The 22,135-nt window shown below is 36.9% G+C and overlaps 1 protein-coding gene and 1 long non-coding RNA gene across 2 annotated transcripts; one reads left to right on the plus strand and one right to left on the minus strand.

Annotated features, from left to right (window-relative positions):
• The first annotated feature begins 3,344 nt into the window (after positions 1–3,344).
• On the plus strand, positions 3,345–20,823 carry LOC112178657. Its single transcript, XR_005803299.1, has 4 exons — positions 3,345–3,759; positions 3,831–3,881; positions 4,733–4,799; positions 20,554–20,823. It is a non-coding gene; the product is annotated as an uncharacterized LOC112178657 (long non-coding RNA).
• On the minus strand, positions 13,190–18,975 carry LOC112178656. Its single transcript, XM_024316826.2, has 11 exons — positions 18,736–18,975; positions 18,448–18,635; positions 15,978–16,037; positions 15,822–15,861; positions 15,487–15,665; positions 15,329–15,367; positions 15,085–15,159; positions 14,847–14,907; positions 14,033–14,157; positions 13,634–13,725; positions 13,190–13,513 (listed from the first exon to the last, which is right to left on the minus strand). The coding sequence occupies exons 2-11, from the start codon at positions 18,493–18,495 to the stop codon at positions 13,399–13,401; spliced, it is 834 nt and encodes a 277-aa protein (XP_024172594.1). The 5' UTR covers positions 18,496–18,635; positions 18,736–18,975; the 3' UTR covers positions 13,190–13,398.
• Positions 20,824–22,135: the final 1,312 nt, after the last annotated feature.

A 22,135-nucleotide genomic window follows, 5' to 3' on the forward strand; every position in this document is an offset into this window, starting at 1 on the left:
CGTTCAATTTTTTTATTTTATGCAAATTTTCAGCTAAATTAATGACCGTTAAGGTATCAAAATAGATTAAATCATTGAATGAACCAAATTTGTTCAACTTGAACCGTTCACGTTTATAATTGTAAATCACAGTTTTGAATGTCTTAACGATCATCAATTTGGCTGAAAATTTGCTGAGGTCATCTACCCATATAAACTTAAAAACTGAATGGTTGAGATGTGAATATGTGATCGAAAAGTGGGTCTAATAAGATTGTGACGTCCCGAACCCGAATTCACCGGTTTACTAGTCACTTGGACGGTGAACGATCTTTACTTTCACTTTTACTATCGTTTTAGTGCTTTTAGTGACCCAAAAAGTTGGCTTTTTGTTCGGGTCAAAATTTGAGAAAATATTTTTCATGAAAGTTGTAGAGGACGTTAAACCGAGTCCGTGGACATGTGGTAGGTAAAAATCGGAGTTCGTATGTGAAAGTTATGGCTGAAAATATAAAAGTTAGTGTTCACGGTAACTTTCTATAAATATAGAAAGTTACTGTGGTAAGTTGTCATTTTTGGAAACCTACCCAGTTTTCTCTCTTTTCTTCCCCGACCTTTTTCTCCTCTTCGGTCCGATTCTTCCTCCTCCGATTTCTTCCTTCTCCGGCCGACCCACGACGGAATCCGGACACCGGCAAGCTCGCCTCATCCTCCTTGTCACACCTGCGGTGGTGTTTTTCGATGATTCGCCTAGAAGAGCTCGGATTTGAACCGTGAAGCTCACTGTAGCAATTTGGAAGTTTCGTCGATTTCCAGCGATTCCGACCGTCTCCGGCCACCAAACCGGCGTCGAATGTGCGGTTTTCGCCAAGGATCATTCTCCCTCTAGCCTTGAGCCACGATTTGCAGTGTAGAGGGAGAATCGATCAAAACCCGATCCTAGGGTTCTTGGATTTTTTGGGTTTTCTTCACCGGCCAATTTCGAGCACTTAAAGGTAAAATTGGAATGTGCTGTAGTTGAGAAACTTGTTGGGTCTGTTGTGATTAGAGGTGGCAAACGGGCTGGCCCGGACCGGCCCTGCCCATTTTAAGCGAGCCTAGTCGTGCTTCGTACCGTGCATGGGCACGCCCATTTATTATCGTGCCGGACTCGTGCCGGCCCATTTACTTAAACATTAAGCCCGGCCCGGCCCATGGCTTGAGCCCATATCGTGTCGGGCCGTGCTCGTGGTCATAAGTCGTAACAATACTATCCCTAGGAAGACTTCTGTCTTTTCCGGCATGGGGGAATCGAGTTGGGGGCAGCATTACTATGCAAAGCTTTATGGTGTCGCTAAGTAGTTGACAATGTGGGTTCTTGCTAATACAAGTGGTGACGGGATCATGTATGTACTGACATTATGGTGCGTGGTGGGACAAGGCGGCATGCGACCGGTTGGAGATGTTGTAGTTGACGCTGTCTTGGTTTATAACAAGCAAACCACTGTGACGTTGCTAATGGTATTATTGCCGTCGTTGATGGCAGGATTCATGGTGCTATGGCACTAGCGATGGTTGGCGATGGATAGGTTGCTAGGCCTGGTGACAGTGGTACTCGGCGTGGAGGCGAAGTATTGGCTGCTAGGTATTTGGCTAATAGGCTTGGGCTTGCAATTGTTCTCGGGCTTAGGGCTTTATCCTTAGTTTATTTACTCTGGGCTAATTTGCTACGATTTACTACTGGTTTAGGTTGGGGTCCCCAGGTGTATGGCATGAAAGTTGTTGCTATTGATAGTCTTGAGATAGCCCCCTTGTGTAGAGTCTTCTCTAGGTATCATGAATAAATTGGGGAAGGCTCTCAACTGGGTTTAGAGGCTTCCCTAACAATGTCAGGTTATACTCTAGTTATTTTGGAATTTCATTATGAGGTTGCAATATGTAAGAGTAATCTAGGGTTTTTGCTTTATGTTTTTCATTCATGACTCATTATTGTCATAACTCGTTGATTGAGTGAGTCATCTTGTAATATTTCATTCTTTACCATTAATGAATTGACACCTCCTATTGGAGAAAAAAAAAACATCCGATGTGATTTTATGAGGAAAAAAAATAACAACAACTTGGTAGATAAGTACTTAATATTGCTTAAGAGCATCTCCAACCGTTTCCCTATCTTATTTATTAATTTCACGTTTCCAACACCTATTTTTGGACCGAAAAGAGAGAATATAAGAAAGAGAGTTTTTATTGGGACCTGCAAATATACTCACTTGACCTCACTCTATTATGAATTATTAAATTACATATATAACCTATTACATATATAACCTACTATAAAATGATTATTAAGGATAATAATTATACCCAAAAAAATATTATATTTATATTATGTAGACTTTCCAATTCAATAATATTAGATAGTATTCCTTATTATTTTCCTTATCTATTTTCATTTTCCAATTTCACTACATCTTATCTTATATAATTAAGCCAATTCTTTGGATAATGGTTAAATTTTTGAAGTACCATACATGCCCTCACATTATAAAAATATTAATAAACAAATTATTTCTATATGTGGATAAGATAGTCAATAGACTATATCATATTTGAAAAAATTGCAATACATCCCATTAAAAAAATAGAAGGTTCCACAAAATTAGAAGAGAAATTGCTGTAACTTTTTTAATTTAAAAAATAATAATAAAAAATAAAAATCAATTGACATGTGTGGAGCACATATTAAAGGGCTAGTACTCATTAAAACATTCATATATATATATATATATATATATATAATAAGAATTAAAAATATGATTAAGATCATGTGACATAAAAATGTATGATATATATGTTGAAAGCATATTGGTGAGGGAAAACAAAATAAATCCTCTTATGATTTATGACCTAAATCTAAGTCAATCCATTATATTTGCCAAAAAAAAATCTTAAAATATTTAAATAATTAATTATTGTTGACCCCCGTATTTTTTTATTTTATTATTGTTTCTTTTAATTTGTCGTATAACGTATGAAACTACGTATTCGTGAGGTACAAAAGTATTTGAGTTTAGGTTAAGACTTTGAGGCCATTTAAAGGATTAAGAAATTTAGAGAAAAATCCAATTTGGGTCTAGGAAAGTATTTTTAAAGTATCGAGGCTTAGGACAAGCCCGGAAAATTTTCCCGAAAGGATTCGGTGAAGTATCGGAGAAATAAGGATGATTGAAGATGTAATTTCGGAGTGGGCATAAGGAAAATTAAGTGAAAAATGAGAATGGAACAGCTCAAGCCCATTAGCCCAAAAGGAGGGGCAGATTCGACTTCTCACAATTAAATTTGGGAGAGATATTTAAGGAACACATCCCTCTCAAACCCTAGCCACTTCCCTCATTTTCCTTCAGCTCTCTCTTTCTCTACCCGAGACTTTCTCTCTCATCCTCCTTGCTGGAAATTGCCGCCGCCTAACCGCCGCGGTCGCCGGAACCCGGATTTCAACCAAAGTTTCCAGATTTTCTTCTCTTCCTACCCTCTTTCCATTTCTCCAACCAAAATCAAGAAATTTGGCCATCCAACCCTCCAAAAACCCTAGAACCTGAAGCTAAATTGGGGCTTTTTGTGATTTCTTCTTTCCAAGCTTAAATCAAGGTAATATCCATCCTAATCTAGCCTCTATTCCTTCGATCTATACATCTTTCTTATCAAATTCGAGTTTTTGATTTCCATTTTGAATTTTTGGTGCATGAACCCGATTTCTCCTTAAACCATGAAGCTAGGCTATGGGTTTGGCAAGGATTTTTGGTAAGGATCTATCCATGCAACCTTGTTTTCAAGTTTTTTGGTTGAGATGTTGATGTTGGACGGATTTGTAGGTGAAGAAGGCCAAGGAGAAGGAATAGGACGTGATTTTTGAAGAAGAAAGGGTAAGGAATGGGTTTTGGACAAACCCTAGAATTTTTGGAATTTATTTGGTTGATTTTGATTATGTTGAGCTATTGTTGTTGTTGGAAAAATTGTGAAAAATAGAGATTTGAGGATGGTTTAATTAGTAGGATTTTATTAGCATAATTTTCATAGTGTTGGAATTTTGGTGTTGAAGATTTGGTGATTATTGTCGTGTAGTTTTGGCCAAAAGAAAAAGAAAAGGAAGAAGAAAAGAAATGAGTTTGTTTTTGGAAAAAAAGGAAAATAAAGAAAATGGTAAAAGTTGGATTAAATGAGGTTTTACTGTGGTAAAGCGGTAAAAAGTGAAGAAGGTGAAAGTAAAGGTAAATTCGGTAAAAAGGAGGTAAAAGGTAAAAGTGAAAGTGTGGAGGTAAATGTCATGGTAAAAGTGAAAAGGTGAAAAAGGAGAAGTAAATGGGTAAAAATAAAAGTAAAGCTTTATTTATAATTATTTATTTATTTATTTTAAATAAATAAGAATTATTTAATTATTTATTTTAAATAAATAATAAATAATGGTAAATAAAGGAATACTTGGTCAAAAGTCAGAAGTCAAAGTCAAAAGTCAACTCCGAGAGTTGACCATGGTTGACCGACCTCGTAAAACGTGAGGATCAACTCGACTTTGGTCGCTCGGATTGGCGAAAGTTTTGCGGAGCGATAAGGACATTTTCCTTTTTAAGAAAGAAGTTAGTTTCCCAAATTGGTAAAGGTTGAAAGAAATAATTAATAGCCTCATTGAAATAAAAAGGAATTAGTGTACGCGGTTACTTTTGGTTGATCATGATGTTTACCTGGATAATTACTTACAAATTAAGTAATGGTTCAGGAAACACGATCGTTATGGAAGCTTAAGCGGAAAGCATCAGAGTGTGGAGTACGCCAGCATTATCCAGGTAGGGTGAGCTGTCCCTTCCTTGTTAGAGGCTTTTCGATAAATGTGGAATGCTCTAGTATAATATTATGTTGCCTGCAACTATATTTTTGGTTGTTCATTAGTCGATGCCTCGTGATACATGTGTTTTCAGAACTGATGATTGTTGATTGCGAAAACCGAGGCTAGACTTGCATGTTGAGATATTGTACCATTTGTATGTTTGTGTTTGTGACCTGAAAGTGAATGGGACCTAGACGAGTAGATTCCTAGGGATCCCACGGTGTCGATAACTGTGAACCTCCGGAGGGGGCTGTGCTCCTATGTTTGTCGAGGAAAGGTGAGTACAGACAGTGAACCAGTCATAGGAGACTCAGAGCCAGGAAATGGACACTTTCGCTACTTGTAGCCCTAAAGACTATAGAGTAGTTGGCCGGTTCTCGAAGGATGACGAACCAGGTCGGTCACCGATTTATTTTAGTTTAGCCGGCAGGTAAGTATCTCGGAGCTCCAAGTTGTGTGAAGCATGCTGCATATGATTTCCTGAAACGAAACAACTCTGATTGTTTTTGTTTGCATTTGTTTTACTCGATTTTACAAATGCGCGCAATCTATATTCTAATAGTTATGTTTTACCTATTAGTTTTCAAACCTAACTAAGGTTGGGTCGGCCCCTATTGGGCTAGCGAGGACGAAATGCTCACCCCTACATTTCAGGTTACAACGAGGTCATTCCGGACGATTTGGATTAGAAGTGGGTCGTTGGCCGAGTTCATGTGTTGCTATTCCTGTTGCTTGAAGTTCTTCCCCTTTTGGTATTCCATCGATTTGCTCATTTTTCATTCCATGTTGAACTTTGTGAGGTCCGCCTACCTGGGAGCGCGCCTCACCCCTTTGTTTTATTGTTATTGTTGAACTCCTTTCATTTCAGCTATGATGTAAGCCCTAAGGCGCCACAGTGCACTTGCCCACTTTATTTTTTTTTAAGCATTTCCAGACTTGCTATTTTGAATGTTGGGTTGTTGATTTAAAGTCCTTTCTTAAAAGTTTTTCTTGGTCTCCTATTTTCTAAAAATTGTATTTTCAAAAGGCCTTGTAGTATTAAGTTGGTAGGTCTACGGTATGTCTACGACGTATCGAGCTCCTATTAGCTTAATATTACGTCGCTGTGGTATACCCATTCGGGTCGCCACAGTAGAGTGGTATCAGAGCTGGTTTCGAAAAAAAGGTTGTTTTTGCTAAAAACCCAACAACCCAAAAACGTTTTCGAGAAAGTTTTCTTGGTTTTGTAAAAGTGTTTTTCCTTTCTAAAAAATAAAATAAAATAAATAAATAAACTTTGAGGAAAATCCTTTGAGTTTTCGTTGTCTTGCAAATTGTTTCAGTTTCAAAAGAAAATGATTTAAGGAAAGAAGTTTCAAATCACCTGTGACGCCTTATCCCACAACCATCGCTTCTCATTTAGATTCCTTTGCGCTACCCTAACCCTTCGCGTTGACCCCCTATCTACTTTGTTTCTTTTCGAGAGTCATTCATTCATTGTATAACCCGATCATTGTAGTTTTGTGTTATTGCAAAATAATATTGTGAGATCTTCATTAGGGAGATTCCACATCGTGCATTTGGCACATGAAAATGGAAAAGTCTTTGATTTGTAGACTTCAACTGGACGTTGAAGAGTGTATGATTGATCTCATGTTGTGAGCTTTGTGAATCATATTGTCTTTTGTTCTGTCTCAGTTTGACTCCTGTTACGATGCCGCCACGACCCGATCCTAGAATGGCAGCAGTGCTAAGGGCATTCGAAGCCCTAGGCAATGCCCCGGAATCGACCCCGGAGGAACTTGAAAGATATAGGGTGACGCAATGCTTGGAGCAGTTCACCAAGCTTAAACCACCTCAGTTCAACGGAATCGGTGAAGCCTGCGAGGCTGAAAACTGGTTGAGCCAAATCTTTACTTTCACTTTTACTATCGTTTTAGTGCTTTTAGTGGCCCAAAAAGTTGGCTTTTTGTTCGGGTCAAAATTTGAGAAAATGTTTTTCATGAAAGTTGTAGAAGACGTTAAACCGAGTCCGTGGACATGTGGTAGGTAAAAATCGGAGTTCTTATGTGAAAGTTATGGCTGAAAATATAAAAGTTAGTGTTCATGGTAACTTTCTATAAATATAGAAAGTTACTGTGGTAAGTTGTCATTTTTGGAAACCTACCCAGTTTTCTCTCTTTTCTTCCCCGACCCTTTTCTCCTCTTCGGTCTGATTCTTCCTCCTTCGATTTCTTCCTTCTCCTGCTGACCCACGACAGAATCCGGACACCGGCAAGCTCGCCTCATCCTCCTTGTCACACCTGCGGTGGTGTTTTTCAATGATTTGGCCGGAGGAGCTCGGATTTGAACCGTGAAGCTCACTATAGCAATTTGGAAGTTTCGTCGATTTCCAGCGATTCCGACCTTCTCCGGCCACCAAACCGGCGTCGAAGGTGCAGTTTTCCCCAAGGATCATTCTCCCCCTAGCCTTGAGCCATAATTTGCAGTGTAGAGGGAGAATCGATCAAAACCCAATCCTAGGGTTCTTGGATTTTCTGGGTTTTCTTCACCGGCCAATTTCGAGCACTTAAAGGTAAAATTGGAATGTGCTGTAGTTGAGAAACTTGTTGGGTCTGTTGTGATGTTGGTGCTGCCAAAATTTGGTGGTCATCGGAGGTGGTGGCCCACGGCGCGTGGAGGAACGTAGGGCAGTTTTCTGACTTCGATTTTTGGCCTATTAAATCCTATAATTGATGTAGAGCTCGTAAATGTGAATTTGGTTGGAATTGAAGAAAAGTTATGTTGATTATGAAATTTCCGGAATTTAGAATTTCATTACCGATTTACGAGAATCCGACCGTCGGATATCTCTCGGTTCTGCCTTGAAACCTTTAAATTAACGAATTGGTATTAGTGGTATAATTTGGGTTGAATCCGAGAAGAAGTGAAGATATGATTATGAGGATTTGATTTTAGGAATCGTATTTAATTGCCGAATTGATATTCACAAATTATAATTGTGTACAGGGCGATATACAGAGCTATTACTCGATGAAGGAACTCGTATGCATGATTGCCTAAATTGTACTGTGAGTGGACATTTATTTTAAATTAAATGTGCATGCAGTATATTATTATTTTCCGATTGAGGCTTAGTTTATTATTTGAATTATTGAGTGTTATGATTTTATGGGCTTGATTTCTTGAGATTTATTATGCTCTATGAGTTAAGGGATTTTTAGTGGATTTCCTTCCCGAGGGCTTTCAATAGATTTTTCAAGCTATTTATTTATGAGTTATTGAGTTGGGAAATGATTTTCGGGAAGTGACTGATTAAGAAAATATTATGAGAATTATTGATTTCGAATATCGGTTTTTATGAGGATTCACGAGTACGAATGTTTCATCGAATATTTGAGCATGATTGAATTATCGAGATTTATTGAGCTTTGAGCTCTGCACTTATCATCCTTGAAGTTAGATTGAGATTTCTTTCCGAAAGCATTTATTGATTTACAGAGTATTTGATTTGTGCTTTCGAGTATTTATTGAGATATTGAGGTTTGAGTTATGCTTTCGGTGAATTATTAATGATTTATTGTAGTAATATCGAGTTTCTTTACGAAAGCAACTAATTGAAAGAGGTTGTTTCCAGTTTACTGAGGAGGCTATCAGTCAGCGCATGCATGCATTACCTAGTTGACAGTCCCTTCTAGGTAATAGTCTGGTTGGCAGTCCCTTTCAGACTACATCCCGGTTGGCAGTTCATTCTGATGCGTCACCTGGTTGGCAGTCCGTTCCAGATGACATGAGGTAGTTAGTTGGCAGTCCCTTCTAACTACATGTGGTTAGTTGGCAGTCCCTTCTATCAACCGCTACCTATTCCGGTTGGCAGTCCCTTCTATTCACCGCCTCCTATTCGGGTTGGCAGTCCATTCCGATGCTTCATCTGGGTGGTAGTCCCTCCCAGATGGCATGAGATGACTATACAGCAGTCCTTTCTAGTCATCAAACAAACCTCTTGAAAAATGATGTTTTAAAAAGGATTGAGGATGAGATCTTAAGAGATTGCAGTAAAGGTGATGATTAAAAGTATTTCCAAGATTGTTACTACATGTGAGGTTTTAGAGAATAACTTGGGAAAGCATTAAGTTTTACTTATTCATTCGAAATTACTTATTTTTCGCCCACTCACTCTAACGATTTTTAAATGTTTTCCCCTAGGCCCTTCGGTTTTAAATGCCCAGTTTGCAGGCTAGTTTAGCTTGAGGTCGAGCGTACTTGGGGTTGAGGCATAGCTATCATAGCTTCCGCATTATAAAAGTACCGGTCCTTTATCTTGAAAATACTCTCATGTACACCTGTACATTAGATTGCTCTGATAACCTATGAGATTAATATTCTTAAGTTCAGAATTGTTTGTGAAATGGGAGATGTTGTGATATAGGGAGCATGGTGGCTCTAGAAGAATAAGGGTGGATTATTTTAGAAGTGTAAATATATTTCTACAGGTTTTTGGGTAGTCCACTTTTAGAGGGAGCTCTACCAAATTTTTGGTAGAATTTCTTCTGAGATGGGCCCCGCAGGGCCACTTTGGATTTTCAAGGTGAAATCTGGGGTGGGTCCTGTCAAAGATATCCCTTAAAATGACAAAAAAAAAAAAGGACCTTAGTGGGGTGTGTGTGTGTGTAGTCTTACACGTGCAATTCGAGGCACGTAAGAGCAAGAAACGACTTCAATATTGTTAAAGTTTTTGTCAATCTCTTCAAATCTTAATAAGGTGTGTCTTGAAAAATACACATTTAACCAACCTATTCATAAAATAGTCGGAACAATCCCCGTTGAGAAATATTTATTCAACTTAGATCTAGGAAATATCAAACCCAAATTGTAATTAAGCGCTACAAAAGAGAAGACACTGATAAGTTCATAACTCGTAACAATACTATCCCTAGGAAGACTTCTGTCTTTTCCGGCATGGGGGAATCGAGTTGGGGGCAGCATTAGTATGCAAAGCTTTATGGTGTGGCTAAGTATTTGACAATGTGAGTTCTTGCTAATACAAGTGGTGACGGGATCATGTATGTACTGACATTATGGTGCGTGGTGGGACAAGGCGGCATGCGACCGGTTGGAGATGTTGTAGTTGACGCTGTCTTGGTTTATAACAAGCAAACCACTGTGACGTTGCTAATGGTATTATTGCCGTCGTTGATGGCAGGATTCATGGTGATATGGCACTAGCGATGGTTGGCGATGGATAGGTTGCTAGGCCTGGTGACAGTGGTACTCGGCGTGGAGGCGGAGTATTGGCTACTAGGTATTTGGCTAATAGGCTTGGGCTTGCAATTGTTCTCGGGCTTAGGGCTTTGTCCTTAGTTTATTTACTCTGGGCTAATTTGCTACGATTTGCTACTGGTTTAGATTGGGGTCCCCAGGTGTATGGCATGAAAGTTGTTGCTATTGATAGTCTTGAGATAGCCCCCTTGTGTAGAGTCTTCTCTAGGTATCATGAATAAATTGGGGAAGGCTCTCAACTGGGTTTAGAGGCTTCCCTAACAATGTCAGGTTATACTCTAGTTATTTTGGTATTTCATTATGAGGTTGCAATATGTAAGATTAATCTAGGGTTTTTGCTTTATGTTTTTCATTCATGACTCATTATTGTCATAACTCGTTGATTGAGTGAGTCATCTTGTAATATTTCATTCTTTACTATTAATGAATTGACACCTCCTATTGAAGGAAAAAAAAACATCCGATGTGATTTTATGAGGAAAAAAAAATAACAACAACTTGGTAGATAAGTACTTAATATTGCTTAAGAGCATCTCCAACCGTTTCCCTATCTTATTTATTAATTTCACGTTTCCACCACCTATTTTTGGACCGAAAAGAGAGAATATAAGAAAGAGAGTTTCTATTGGGACCTGCAAATATACTCATTTGACCTCACTCTATTATGAAGTATTAAATTACATATATAACCTACTATAAAATGATTATTAAGGATAATAATTATACCCAAAAAAATATTATATTTATATTATATAGACTTTCCAATTCAATAATATTAGATAGTATTCCTTATTATTTTCCTTATCTATTTTCATTTTCCAATTTCACTACATCTTATATAATTAAGCCAATTCTTTAGATAATGGTTAAATTATTGAAGTACCATACATGCCCTCACATTATAAAAATATTAATAAACAAATTATTTCTATATGTGGATAAGATAGTCAATAGACTATATCATATTTGAAAAAATTGCAATACATCCCATGAAAAAAAGAGAAGGTTCCACAAAATTAGAAGAGAAATTGCTGTAACTTTTTTAATTTAAAAAAATAATAAAAAATAAAAATCAATTGACATGTGTGGAGCACATATTAAAGGGCTAATACTCATTAAAACATTCATATATATATATATATATATATATATATATATAATAAGAATTAAAAATATGATTAAGATCATGTGACATAAAAATGTATGATATATTATTATATATGTTGAATGCATATTGGTGAGGGAAAACAAAATAAATTCTCTTATGATTTATGACCTAAATCTAAGTCAATCCATTATATTTGCCAAAAAAAATCTTAAAATATTTAAATAATTAATTATGTGGTACAAAAAATACAGAAAAATAAATAAACATTAAAAAATGATTGAGACATGAAGAGTTGAAGACAACCTGTTAGAATTCGAGAAACGGCGCCGCTTTGTTGAAACCTCTCGGTCTCGATCTCTCAGATCCCCGTGAGATCAGGAAGCGTTGATTTCAAGCTTTTGGCTCACGCAAGTTTAGCAAATGACTGAAATACCCTTGCCGAAACAAGTCCGCAGGTGAGTAGGAAAAGGGAGTGATGGGAAATTATAAATAGGATCCGAGGACTCCACGAATGAATCCACTGCTCTTCTTCCCAATTTCAGTAGAGAGTGTTAAGTGTGCGCTAGGGTTTCCAATTCTTCTGAGGATGAGTGGTGGTGCGAAATCAACACTAATTTCGTAGTCCAAGACTACTTGAGAGGTTTTCAATTCTTTGGTCTGTGTCTGGGTTTTGTTCCATGGATAGATACGAGATAGTAAGGCCGGTTGGTGAGGGGAGTTTTGGGTGGGTGTATCAGGCCATCGACAACGACTCCCGTCAGTTTGTGGCGATCAAACATCTGAAGCCAGACGGCGATCCGTGGGCATATGTACCGGAAGTCCGTGCTCTCACTAGGTTGGAGCACCCCAATATAGTGAGCTTCAAGGGTGTTGAATACCAAGACGACGACGTCTTCTTTATTTTTGAGTACATGGAGGGTAGCCTTTGTGATCTTATTGATGAGAGGCGGAGCAGGAGAATCCCTTTCTCGGAGGCCGAAATCCGATCATTGAGCCGTCAGGTGTTGCAAGGCCTTGAATTCATGCATCACCAACGCGGGTTCATGCACCGGGATCTGAAGCCGGAGAATCTTTTGGTGAACAAGGGCGACATCAAGATTTCGGATCTGGGTACTGCTACGGAGATCGACTGCGGCGGCCAAGCCCATCATCATTACGTCACTACAAGGTGGTACAGAGCCCCGGAGATGCTGTTTCGGGCCTTTGTGAAAAACGAGAGCCTTCGACCTTTTGAGTACGATGAGAAGGTAGACCTGTGGGCGATGGGGACGATCATTGCCGAGCTATTTCTCATGCACCCTCTCTTCGAGGGTGACGATTCGCCGGACCAGCTCTACAGGATATGTGAAGTCATCGGCGCTCCAAGTAGGGATTCACGGACGATGCCTAAACTTGGGCCGGAGAATGGTGTGGGTCTTCGAGCATTGATGCCATATGCCAGTGAATCGGCCATCGATCTCATAGAGTCTCTTTGTTCTTGGGACCCTTCGAAAAGGCCTAGTGCTAAGGAAGCTCTCCAGCATCCCTTCTTCAAGAGAGGGCAGAATGTTGACGCTCCTCCCGGGTTCTCATATTGCACTCATACAAGGAACAGTGTGGTTCCGAAGATGAGAGAGCTATCAACCATGCAGCCAATACTGGGAGCCTATTGAGGCAAGGAGACCAGAGTTGCAGTAGATGTCTAAGTTTCATTTAACAATTTATTTGCCAGTAATGAGGCACAAATAGATCTGATTTTGAATAGGAAGTAATGTAATTGTACAAACTTTGAACTGATCTGTTCTTTTAATGAAGATGGTGACATTCATCACCCTTATTGTTCCATCATTTCTTATGTAACTCTATTGTTAACTAGTCTGTTCTGCATTTCTTTCAAGTAATCTCTAATCTCATTTCTAGTCTGTTCTGCATTTCTTTCATGTATAATCTCGAACGAAAAAGAAACAAAAATGTTACCAAAATATCATCTTATGAGCAAGGAATGAGCCAAGAAAAGGAAAAACAACCTGCATATAATTGCTCGAGTGCATGTAAAACGCCCACTATCTAAATTTACAGTACATCGTTCCAAAAGAAAAAGGAAATTTACAAAGCATTTCCACCGCAGAAGAGATCCCTTGTTTCTATTGATCTGGTCATATTGAAAAGAACCGCTATGATACTGCTGGTTTTCCCGTAAATAGAAGTAATTTCATACATCGGTCAAGATTAAAGAAGATATAATCACAACATATGCCAAGAAAAAGAAAATGGCTATCTGCATGACGAACTTTGGATTTTCCCTCATGTTTGGTGATGTAACTGCCCTGTAACCAGAAAGCATATATTTGTTAAAAAGCTACAAAGCATAACTACATGAAAATAAAGAAAATACAAGAGAGATGAGGAAAAACATCCTTAAAGTTTGTGTTCCAAGAAGTTATTACCTAGCAATACGCTGAGAAAATCGATGAAAAGGTAAACTCTGAATGAAGACAATGCCTGGTCCGGTTAAAACAGCTGTTACTAGATTGTCACCCTGATATATGACAATCTAGTAAAGAAAAGCTACATTTGTTAAAAAGCTACAAAGCATAACTACATGCAAGTAAAGAAAATACAGGAGAGATGAGGAAAAACATCCTTAAAGTTTAGCGGCACTGTGGAGGACTTTATTTGGTCATCCACTGTATACGGGTTCAATCAAATCAACTAACAGGTGGTTCCCACTATAACCCCTCAGTCCTAGTAACCCCGCTCAGGAGTCGAGGGCATGCAACCACGTTATCAATATAGAAGCAATAACACAAGGAGACTGCAAAGTTCCAGAAATTGAAGCAACTTACACCAAACACTGCTCTTCTCATGGGCCCATTGTATTTGATTTGGACGTTGACTGTTGTAGTCACAGCTGCTATACAAGAAACATCAACAGATAGTACCTCGCCCACATCAAGATTTTTCTGTACAACTAGCAAAAATGAAGAAAGCCAGAAAAATTCTAAGATTAGTCCAAGTCCAACTAAGTGATAACTAGCTAGATTGGCCAAGAAGGAACATTATTCCAAGAGTTTTCAACAAAAGTAGCAGAACTTTTTCCCTTTTTTTAGCACTTCTTATAGAACATTTTATGAATAGCAAAGAATGATTGTGCAAAGAGCCTTTTGTATCTCCCACTTTTCGGAATGTCCTATGCATCTGCATTTTTACTATCACTGAAAAGTTCTATGGAGGAGTATTCTTGAAAAGAGAGGTTAAGATTTTGCTAGTTTTGTTCGAGAGACAATGTGAAAAGTTTACTTTTCATGCAACAAACGAAACTGCAAATACTTTTGGTTTAGGATCTGAGGTAAAAATTAGAGCAAAAAGGGAGAGAGGAAATGTGAAAAGTTTACTTTTCATGCAACAAACGAAACTGCAAATACTTTTGGTTTAGGATCTGAGGTAAAAATTAGAGCAAAAAGGGAGAGAGGAAAGGAAGAAAACAAGAGAGGTGGTTAGATTTAGCAAATAAATAAAACCACACATTGAAATTGACATCTAACAACTAAGAACCAACTGAACAATGACATATCTGTAGAATCTGTGGCAGAACCAAACTCTTAGGAGTGCCCAATCTGAAATATGCATACAAGACATAATGCCTCAAGAAATGCTTACCAGATCCACCTGCAATTATAAATGCAAGCCCTTGGCCAGATAACTTCTGTCTTAGAAAACCCTACAATAACATTAACACTGCAATTAGATAAACAAAGAAAAAATCATGGAACATTGAAAAACAAATGAAGGAGACAAATTAAGGGGAAAAAAAAGGAACAAAAGAAATTAATTAATGGTAGGAGCATGCTCAGAAAACAAAAATGAAAAAAAAATCTGAAACCCCCCAGTATCTTACCTCTGCACCAGGAATAATATTACGAGCCCTTTGGTCAACTTTATTACTGACTTTAACATCATTAACGGAACACATCTGTCTGCAAAATTTAACAAGTCCCATAAAAATCCAGTTGATAAGACAAGAAAGGTTTATGTCAATTGTAACAAAAGAAAGTATGGACAATCAAAATTTATTCTCTACAAACAGAGAGACTAATAGAAACTGAAAACAATTAGTCAAACAATGAATAAATTAGTTGTACCTGGCACAAAATCTCTCCGCCAAACATTGCCAAATCAATCTGTCAAACAGAAAAGGAAAAAAAAAACTACAATAAGTTACAGATGGTGATTGGGAACAATATCTATACAGAAGTAATAAAATAAATTCCTAAAATTTAGCGTGCTTAAGACATCGAACCGGGAGAATTCTGGTCAGAGAAGGTGCAGCATTTCCAACAAACACCTCGCCTTGACCGTTATTGTGAAAAACTATGCTACTCACCGTCTTGCCAAAAAGCCACTGCCACACCCCTACTTCATTTTCAGGAACAAAAACATTTTCCATTTTGATCGACCCGGACATGAAGCACATTGAACCTAAATTTATTCATCCATCAGTTAAAATGTGACATTGACAACAACAATTTAAATGTTCTCTATGTTGGTTGGTGGAACTATTCCAAAATCAGTCAAATGAATATGACAACTATAATGCACCTTATGAATTAAAGGTCCAGGCTTGTTGGAACTTACCAGGCTTTGCTATAACCTTTTCTTCCGGCTTCAACATTATCTGACATTGAAAGGCAGGAAGAAGTTTTAACTTCCAGTTAGAAAAGTGATTGGAAGATACAGGAGAAAAGACGTGCATAAATAAAATGATATAGGTTGGGTTATTATAGAGTATACCTGCACCAGTTGAGCTTCACCGCCCAGAATTTGAAACGGTATCATGGCATCTTGTGGACTCTACAGGGCATTACCAAACATAACTCCACATGTGAGATAACAGTACCATAGCATATATCGTCAAGTAGTTGCAAAGTCTAATGTTTATCGGCACAACCCAACTAAATATAAATATGGATGCCTTGATCAATGAGCATAAGCTAGAGATATATAGAATAATCACCATCAAGGAGAAATTTCAAGTCAAAGCATATGTTACTTTTATATGTAAAAAGTACAATGCTTGAGCAAAGAGATGGAAATAAGTAACCAAAATTCTCCAAGCCAAAAAAAAAAACACCTTGTTTCTATTGGATACGTAAACATTCAGGATATCTCTATACACCAGATATCCAGTGGCAGCAGTAGTATGAGACCTATGATAAATGCGTAAAAATCTGTAGATAGTATTCAATCTGTAGATAGTATTCAATCTGTAGAGTTTATACTTCATATGATACACGCCTCTCCTAATTGATAATATATTCAAAGTTTCAAACTTCTACACAAGTTCATATACTATCAGTCACCATCAACTTTTTCCCAAATCCACTAAAGAACAGATGCATGTCTTATGAACGAGATAATGGGTAAGCATATCAAATACGCCTCACACTGTACTGTAATCTTCATCTTATACCATAAGAGACATACATAAAAGCAGTGTTTACACAGAAACTAGAGGTTTCCAAAAAAGAGAGAGGGTGTGGATTTCAATAAAAGTTATAGCAGGAGAACGTATCATCCCAAGTTTGCATATTTTCCATGAACCGAACAGCACCATACTCATCAGGCATCCTAAAAGAAATTTTGGAAATATAGGACTCCATTACATATATATGTTGACTATCAGAAGTGAGATGAGTAAATTATCATGTATGAATACAACATATTATATATCCCAATGCCATGGTTTTTAAGTATTGTGACAAGATTAGAAGTTCTATTGGTTTGCAAACTCAGCATGCATCTCCATACCAAGAGTTCCTGATAAACTGAGAAATGCAACTTTATCTTATGCAATACAATAAATTACTGATCGTGATGGATTATCCAAATGATGCCACTGTCAATCAATATCTGATAGATGGAGATCTACCTAACATAACTAAAACATTTATGATTTTTTTCATCTTCTTGATATAAGTATCATTTCCTTAAATTTGTTCACCATGTGTAATAAAAACTGAATGTATCCATATTCAACACATAAGCATGCTAATTTATCATAAGTAGTCAGGTGTTGATATCCATGACACAAACGATAGTTTATGCCGACAGACTTATGCCAATAATCAAAGTCGTGTTAACAAGTGATTAGAGATCAAGACAGCAAGTAATTAGTAGCATAGGCACTCTCTTGGAGAGACATGACATGACTATGAAGCATGTGTCATGGTCGTGCACAACTATTTTATCCAGTCCGTAATCCTTCAGAATTTCAAATCTGTGTCTGAAGTCTTGATAAAACAATTTCTGAATGGGGTGCCTTGATCATGCAGCCTGATATGATCAAGAATTATCCACGCGATCCTAATGCAACACATGGACAATCTTTTTATGGACAAAGGACAGCCAGCAGGACCGATATCCAAACCAATCAGAAATATGATCTCATGCCTAACATCAGTTTCCATCATCTTTCAACCTCACTATTCCCAAACCCATAGACATCAAGATTCATTAACGAGAGCCTAAGACTACACAGCACGCCTTTCCCAGACTACAGATGAGTGCAAAAAGGTCGCCCCCAAAGCCAATGCATTAGTTCCACAGAAAGAAAGCCACTAGCTGTTGAGGCTGATGATCTTGGTTTCAATGATGAATATATAGACTAGTGGTGACCCAATCATACCATGAATGCAGCACCTATCATCCCTAACTGACTTGACTTCAGACAGGAAAAGCATGCCCATGCACCAAAGCATTACCCATATTGAATTAGCAGTTAAATCACCACTGTTTTAAACCACATTCAGTGCAGTGTTAAACCTCTTAGCCACCACATTCTGGATCCCTAAAGTTGGAACTTGGAATTCAAGAATCAACCAAGTACCGTACAGCGGAAAATCAGAACTATTATATCATCAACATTTCCATGAAACGTATGCCAATTACCAATCTACCTTATCTAGCTTTCGAATAATCGCCTACCTAATATGGTTCTCACTCGACTCCATTTTCATCTCAATTCTATCATTCCAACACTATCTAACCAAATCTTAAGCATCTCCAATTCTTCAATCAACATTGACACTCAAAATCCCAAGCAGATGCAAAGATCGCTACACCTTCCACATTACAGTCGACAAACACAGATCAATTTCAGCTAATCAAAACACTACTCCCACCAATCAAAAACCCCAACCGGAACCAAAATTAACAGATCAAAAACCCTAAATTTCAAAGCAAAACCCCGAACAGCGAGTACCTGGTACACGTAGGGCTGAAACGGCGTTGAGAAAAACGGTGCAGCCATGGCGAAGAACGACGATTCAGCTCAGAATTCACCAAGATCAAGCAGGAACGATGAATCAAATCTCACCAACTCCTTAGTTCTTCCGTCCCATTTTGCTTTTGCTTCGTCTTCGATTTTCTTCCCTGTTTAATTTTGTCTACCTGTGTTTTAAGGGCACAGTAAATAAGTCTGATCGTGGTGAGCTCAATAATTAGGAAAAGGGAAAACAAAGGAATTAAACTGATTTCATTTCCTGGATACCTCAAAGTGGAGCTGTAGCATACATATATGGGTGTGTCCCTTACAACAGGATGGAAACACGTGGCACAGGACCGCCACTACATATAAGGGATAAGTATGCAGCAACGTTCTGGCAGAGGACAAGGAGCAATGCTGCAGTTGCAGCTTAGGCCGGATGAACTGGAACGATGTACTACTGTACCAGTTGATGCAGGTAGTTGGCTAATAGGCTTGGGCTTGCAATTGTTCTCGGGCTTAGGGCTTTGTTCTTGATTTTTTTTTACTCTGGGCTAATTTGCTACGATTTGCTACTGTTTTAGATTGGGGTCCCTAGGTGGATGGCATGAAAGTTGTTGCTATTGATAGTCTTGAGATAGCCTCCTTGTGTAGAGTCTTCTCTAGGTATCATGAATAAATTGAGGAAGACTCTTAATTGGGTTTAGAGGCTTCCCTAACAATGTCAGGTTATACTCTAGTTATTTTGGAATTTCATTATGAGGTTGCAATATGTAAGGTTAATCTAGGGTTTTTGCTTTATGTTTTTCATTCATGACTCATTATTGTCATAACTCGTTGATTGCGTAAGTCATCTTGTAATATTTCCTTCTTTACTATTAATGAATTGACACCTCCTATTGGGGAAAAAAAAACATCTGATGTGATTTTATGAGGAAAAAAAATTACAACAACTTGGTAGATAAGTACTTAATATTGCTTAAGAGCATCTCCAACAGTTTCCCTATCTTATTTCTTAATTTCACGTTTCCACCCCATATTTTTGGACCGAAAAGAGAGAATATAAGAAATGACGAAAACCATATAATTGTTATGTATAATTGGTTACATATATTGGACATAAATACTGGTAAAGTGACATATATTACACATGTGAGATCTCATGTTAAGTAGCGTGACTCAATTTTCTGACAATTTTCCTAATAGTTCATGACAATATTAATGGGGAATCTGGTTAAGTTTTGTTTCTCTCTTCTTTTTCTTATTTTGTAATCTACACCATTAATTATCTAAGATTTGTTTACTAGCTACTTATACCTAACATTTTAAACACTTTCATGAGTTTCATCCGTGAACTTCTATATAAGTACAATATCATTCAAAACTATTTGTAATTACAAGTTTTGAAGTGAAAATGGCCAAAGTTGGGATGTTAATCAGCTTTCTCATTATCCTAGTAGTTCTTGATTCAGGTAAACTCTCATTGTACTAGGTAATTGTCCACATTTATTGGTCGAAGTTTTCATCTATTATTAAAGTTGGTTGATCGAATTATTAAATATGACTCAAATAATAGTTATAGTTATATTTTAACTAGATGGCCCCACACACTATGTGTGTGAAAATTGAATTTTTTTTTTTTTAATAGGGAGTGAAAAGTTATTTACAGGAGTGAGTAGTTTTTCATGAAATGATAGAAGTGAGTAGTTTGATTATATGTTTCTCTTTTTTCTTTTTTCTTTTTCGTAATTTGACTATCCCTATCTGTTTTATGAGTTGTATAGTTTTTTAATATTTCAGGGTCATTTTGATACAATTTTTTTTGTTTTGGCTAACAAAAAATCTTCTCTTAATAATAGTATAGATATTACCACTGAATTGCGTTAAGAGTCATGAAAAATTTTCCTCCGCTGCTGGTTGTAATTCAATTGAATGGCTGCTTGCATAACATTATTGATGTCTTATTGCCGAAGAAAATATATACTTGAACATTAGTCATTGTACCTATTTCTAGGAATTCACGTATATAATTTTCGTTTTTCGATTTTGAAACATCTATATGTTGATTTGTGTAGCTAATATGGTGGCTATTGATTTGTGTAGCTAATACAGTGGCTGTGAATGCTAACGGGGGTCCCAAAGTGCTTTACGATGTATGGTGTAAAAAGGACAAGTATGACCCAGAATGTAATGCTAAATGTTTGGATGTAGATCCTCAAAGTGTTTCATATTGCGAAAAAGCCCCATGCTTAAAGGATAAATATTTATGTATATGTATACTTCCTTCTTGCTAGATGCTCTTCCTAGTTCTTGTCTTGGCATCCCATGGAAATAAAGGAGGAAAAAAATAAATAAATGAATAAATGCTTTGCATAATGCAAGCAATATCTATCGATTAGTTATAGGGTGAGGCTATTTCCACCCTACCAAATATTTTGTTCACCCTACAATTAAACTTTTATTTTGAAACTTCCAACCGGCCATTGAAAATGTAAAATTGGAAAAGAAAAAAAGAATAAGCACACCATCGTGCTGCAACCCTTTTACTCTTTTGTTTTTTTGTTTTTCCACTTCTCTATCTTCTCCCTTCATCAGCTACTGTGATGTAGAATCAAGCATCAGTAACATGAAGTAAAACAAAATAATACTAACCAACAATTCTTTTCACTTGTTGCTATAGCTTGAAATTTTGTCTAACTAATCGTTTGGTAGACTGGCGATGAAGAAGCTAAGATGATTATTTTATTTTATTTTTTTGTATAGAAAGTTGAGATGATAATTGGGATGTCTGTTGAGTAAAGTTTTATTTATCCATACAATTCCTTAACTATAATTATTTTTTCTGTTAATAATTGTAGTTAAGGACAATTTTGGGATTTTAAAGAAAAAATTTGATTGTAGGGTGAACAAAATATTTAGTAGGGTGGAAATAGTCGCACCCTTAGTTATATTTAAATTTCGATAAATTTTAAATACACACTGCAAACTATTTAATACACTTCCCTATTATTTTATATTTCAAATCAAATTTTATAGGTAGATTAAATGACCAAAATACATATCTATGTATCAGAAGAAAAATAATAATAATAATCATATCTTCCTTTTATTATTCAATAATTATAGACACAATGAACTTCTATAAATGGCATCCTCATTTAAAATAAGAATAAAGTTAGAAACTATCTAATTTAAATTTTCCCTAAATAAATTGTAATTAATTGGGACGAGAGATCTTATAATTTAGAATTTCAAAATCAATGGCATTAAATGTTTTTAAAACATATCACTTTACTCCCACTTTTTAGTTCATTTTTTCTCCTAAAGGTTTAGTCAATTTATTATCTAATATAAAACATCACAGTCATAAAACTTTGTAATTTTTAATTTGTTTGACCATCCAATGACAACTTCGTAGTTTTGCCATTGTGGAGAAACTGCTGATACAATCTGATTGAATGTTTGACTCAAAATTTTATACTTCATCAATAGGCTGTTTCTGTGTTTGGTGAATAAGAACTCAAATAATACAAAACATATTTCTAAGCATCTATTTGAAGGGAACAATTATGAATCCATATGGATTTCCCAATAACTAACAGAAGTAATTGATACGGTCAATTATATATACTAATCAAATTAAATAGTAGCCTAAGAGGGGTGTATTCAATTCAGATTTAAAAAT

Source organism: Rosa chinensis, chromosome 7, assembly GCF_002994745.2.
Source record: "Rosa chinensis cultivar Old Blush chromosome 7, RchiOBHm-V2, whole genome shotgun sequence".
Lineage (NCBI taxonomy): Eukaryota > Viridiplantae > Streptophyta > Magnoliopsida > Rosales > Rosaceae > Rosa > Rosa chinensis.

Excerpts from the sequence above, each read along its gene's own strand:
- LOC112178656 (XM_024316826.2), bottom strand. The coding sequence starts at position 18,495 with ATGGCTGCACCGTTTTTCTCAACGCCGTTTCAGCCCTACGTGTACCAG. Across the intron at positions 14,908-15,084 it reads ATATTATTCCTGGTGCAGAG|GGTTTTCTAAGACAGAAGTT; the intron begins GTAAGATACTGG and ends ATGTTATTGTAG. Across the intron at positions 13,514-13,633 it reads TTTTCTCAGCGTATTGCTAG|GGCAGTTACATCACCAAACA; the intron begins GTAATAACTTCT and ends TTCTGGTTACAG.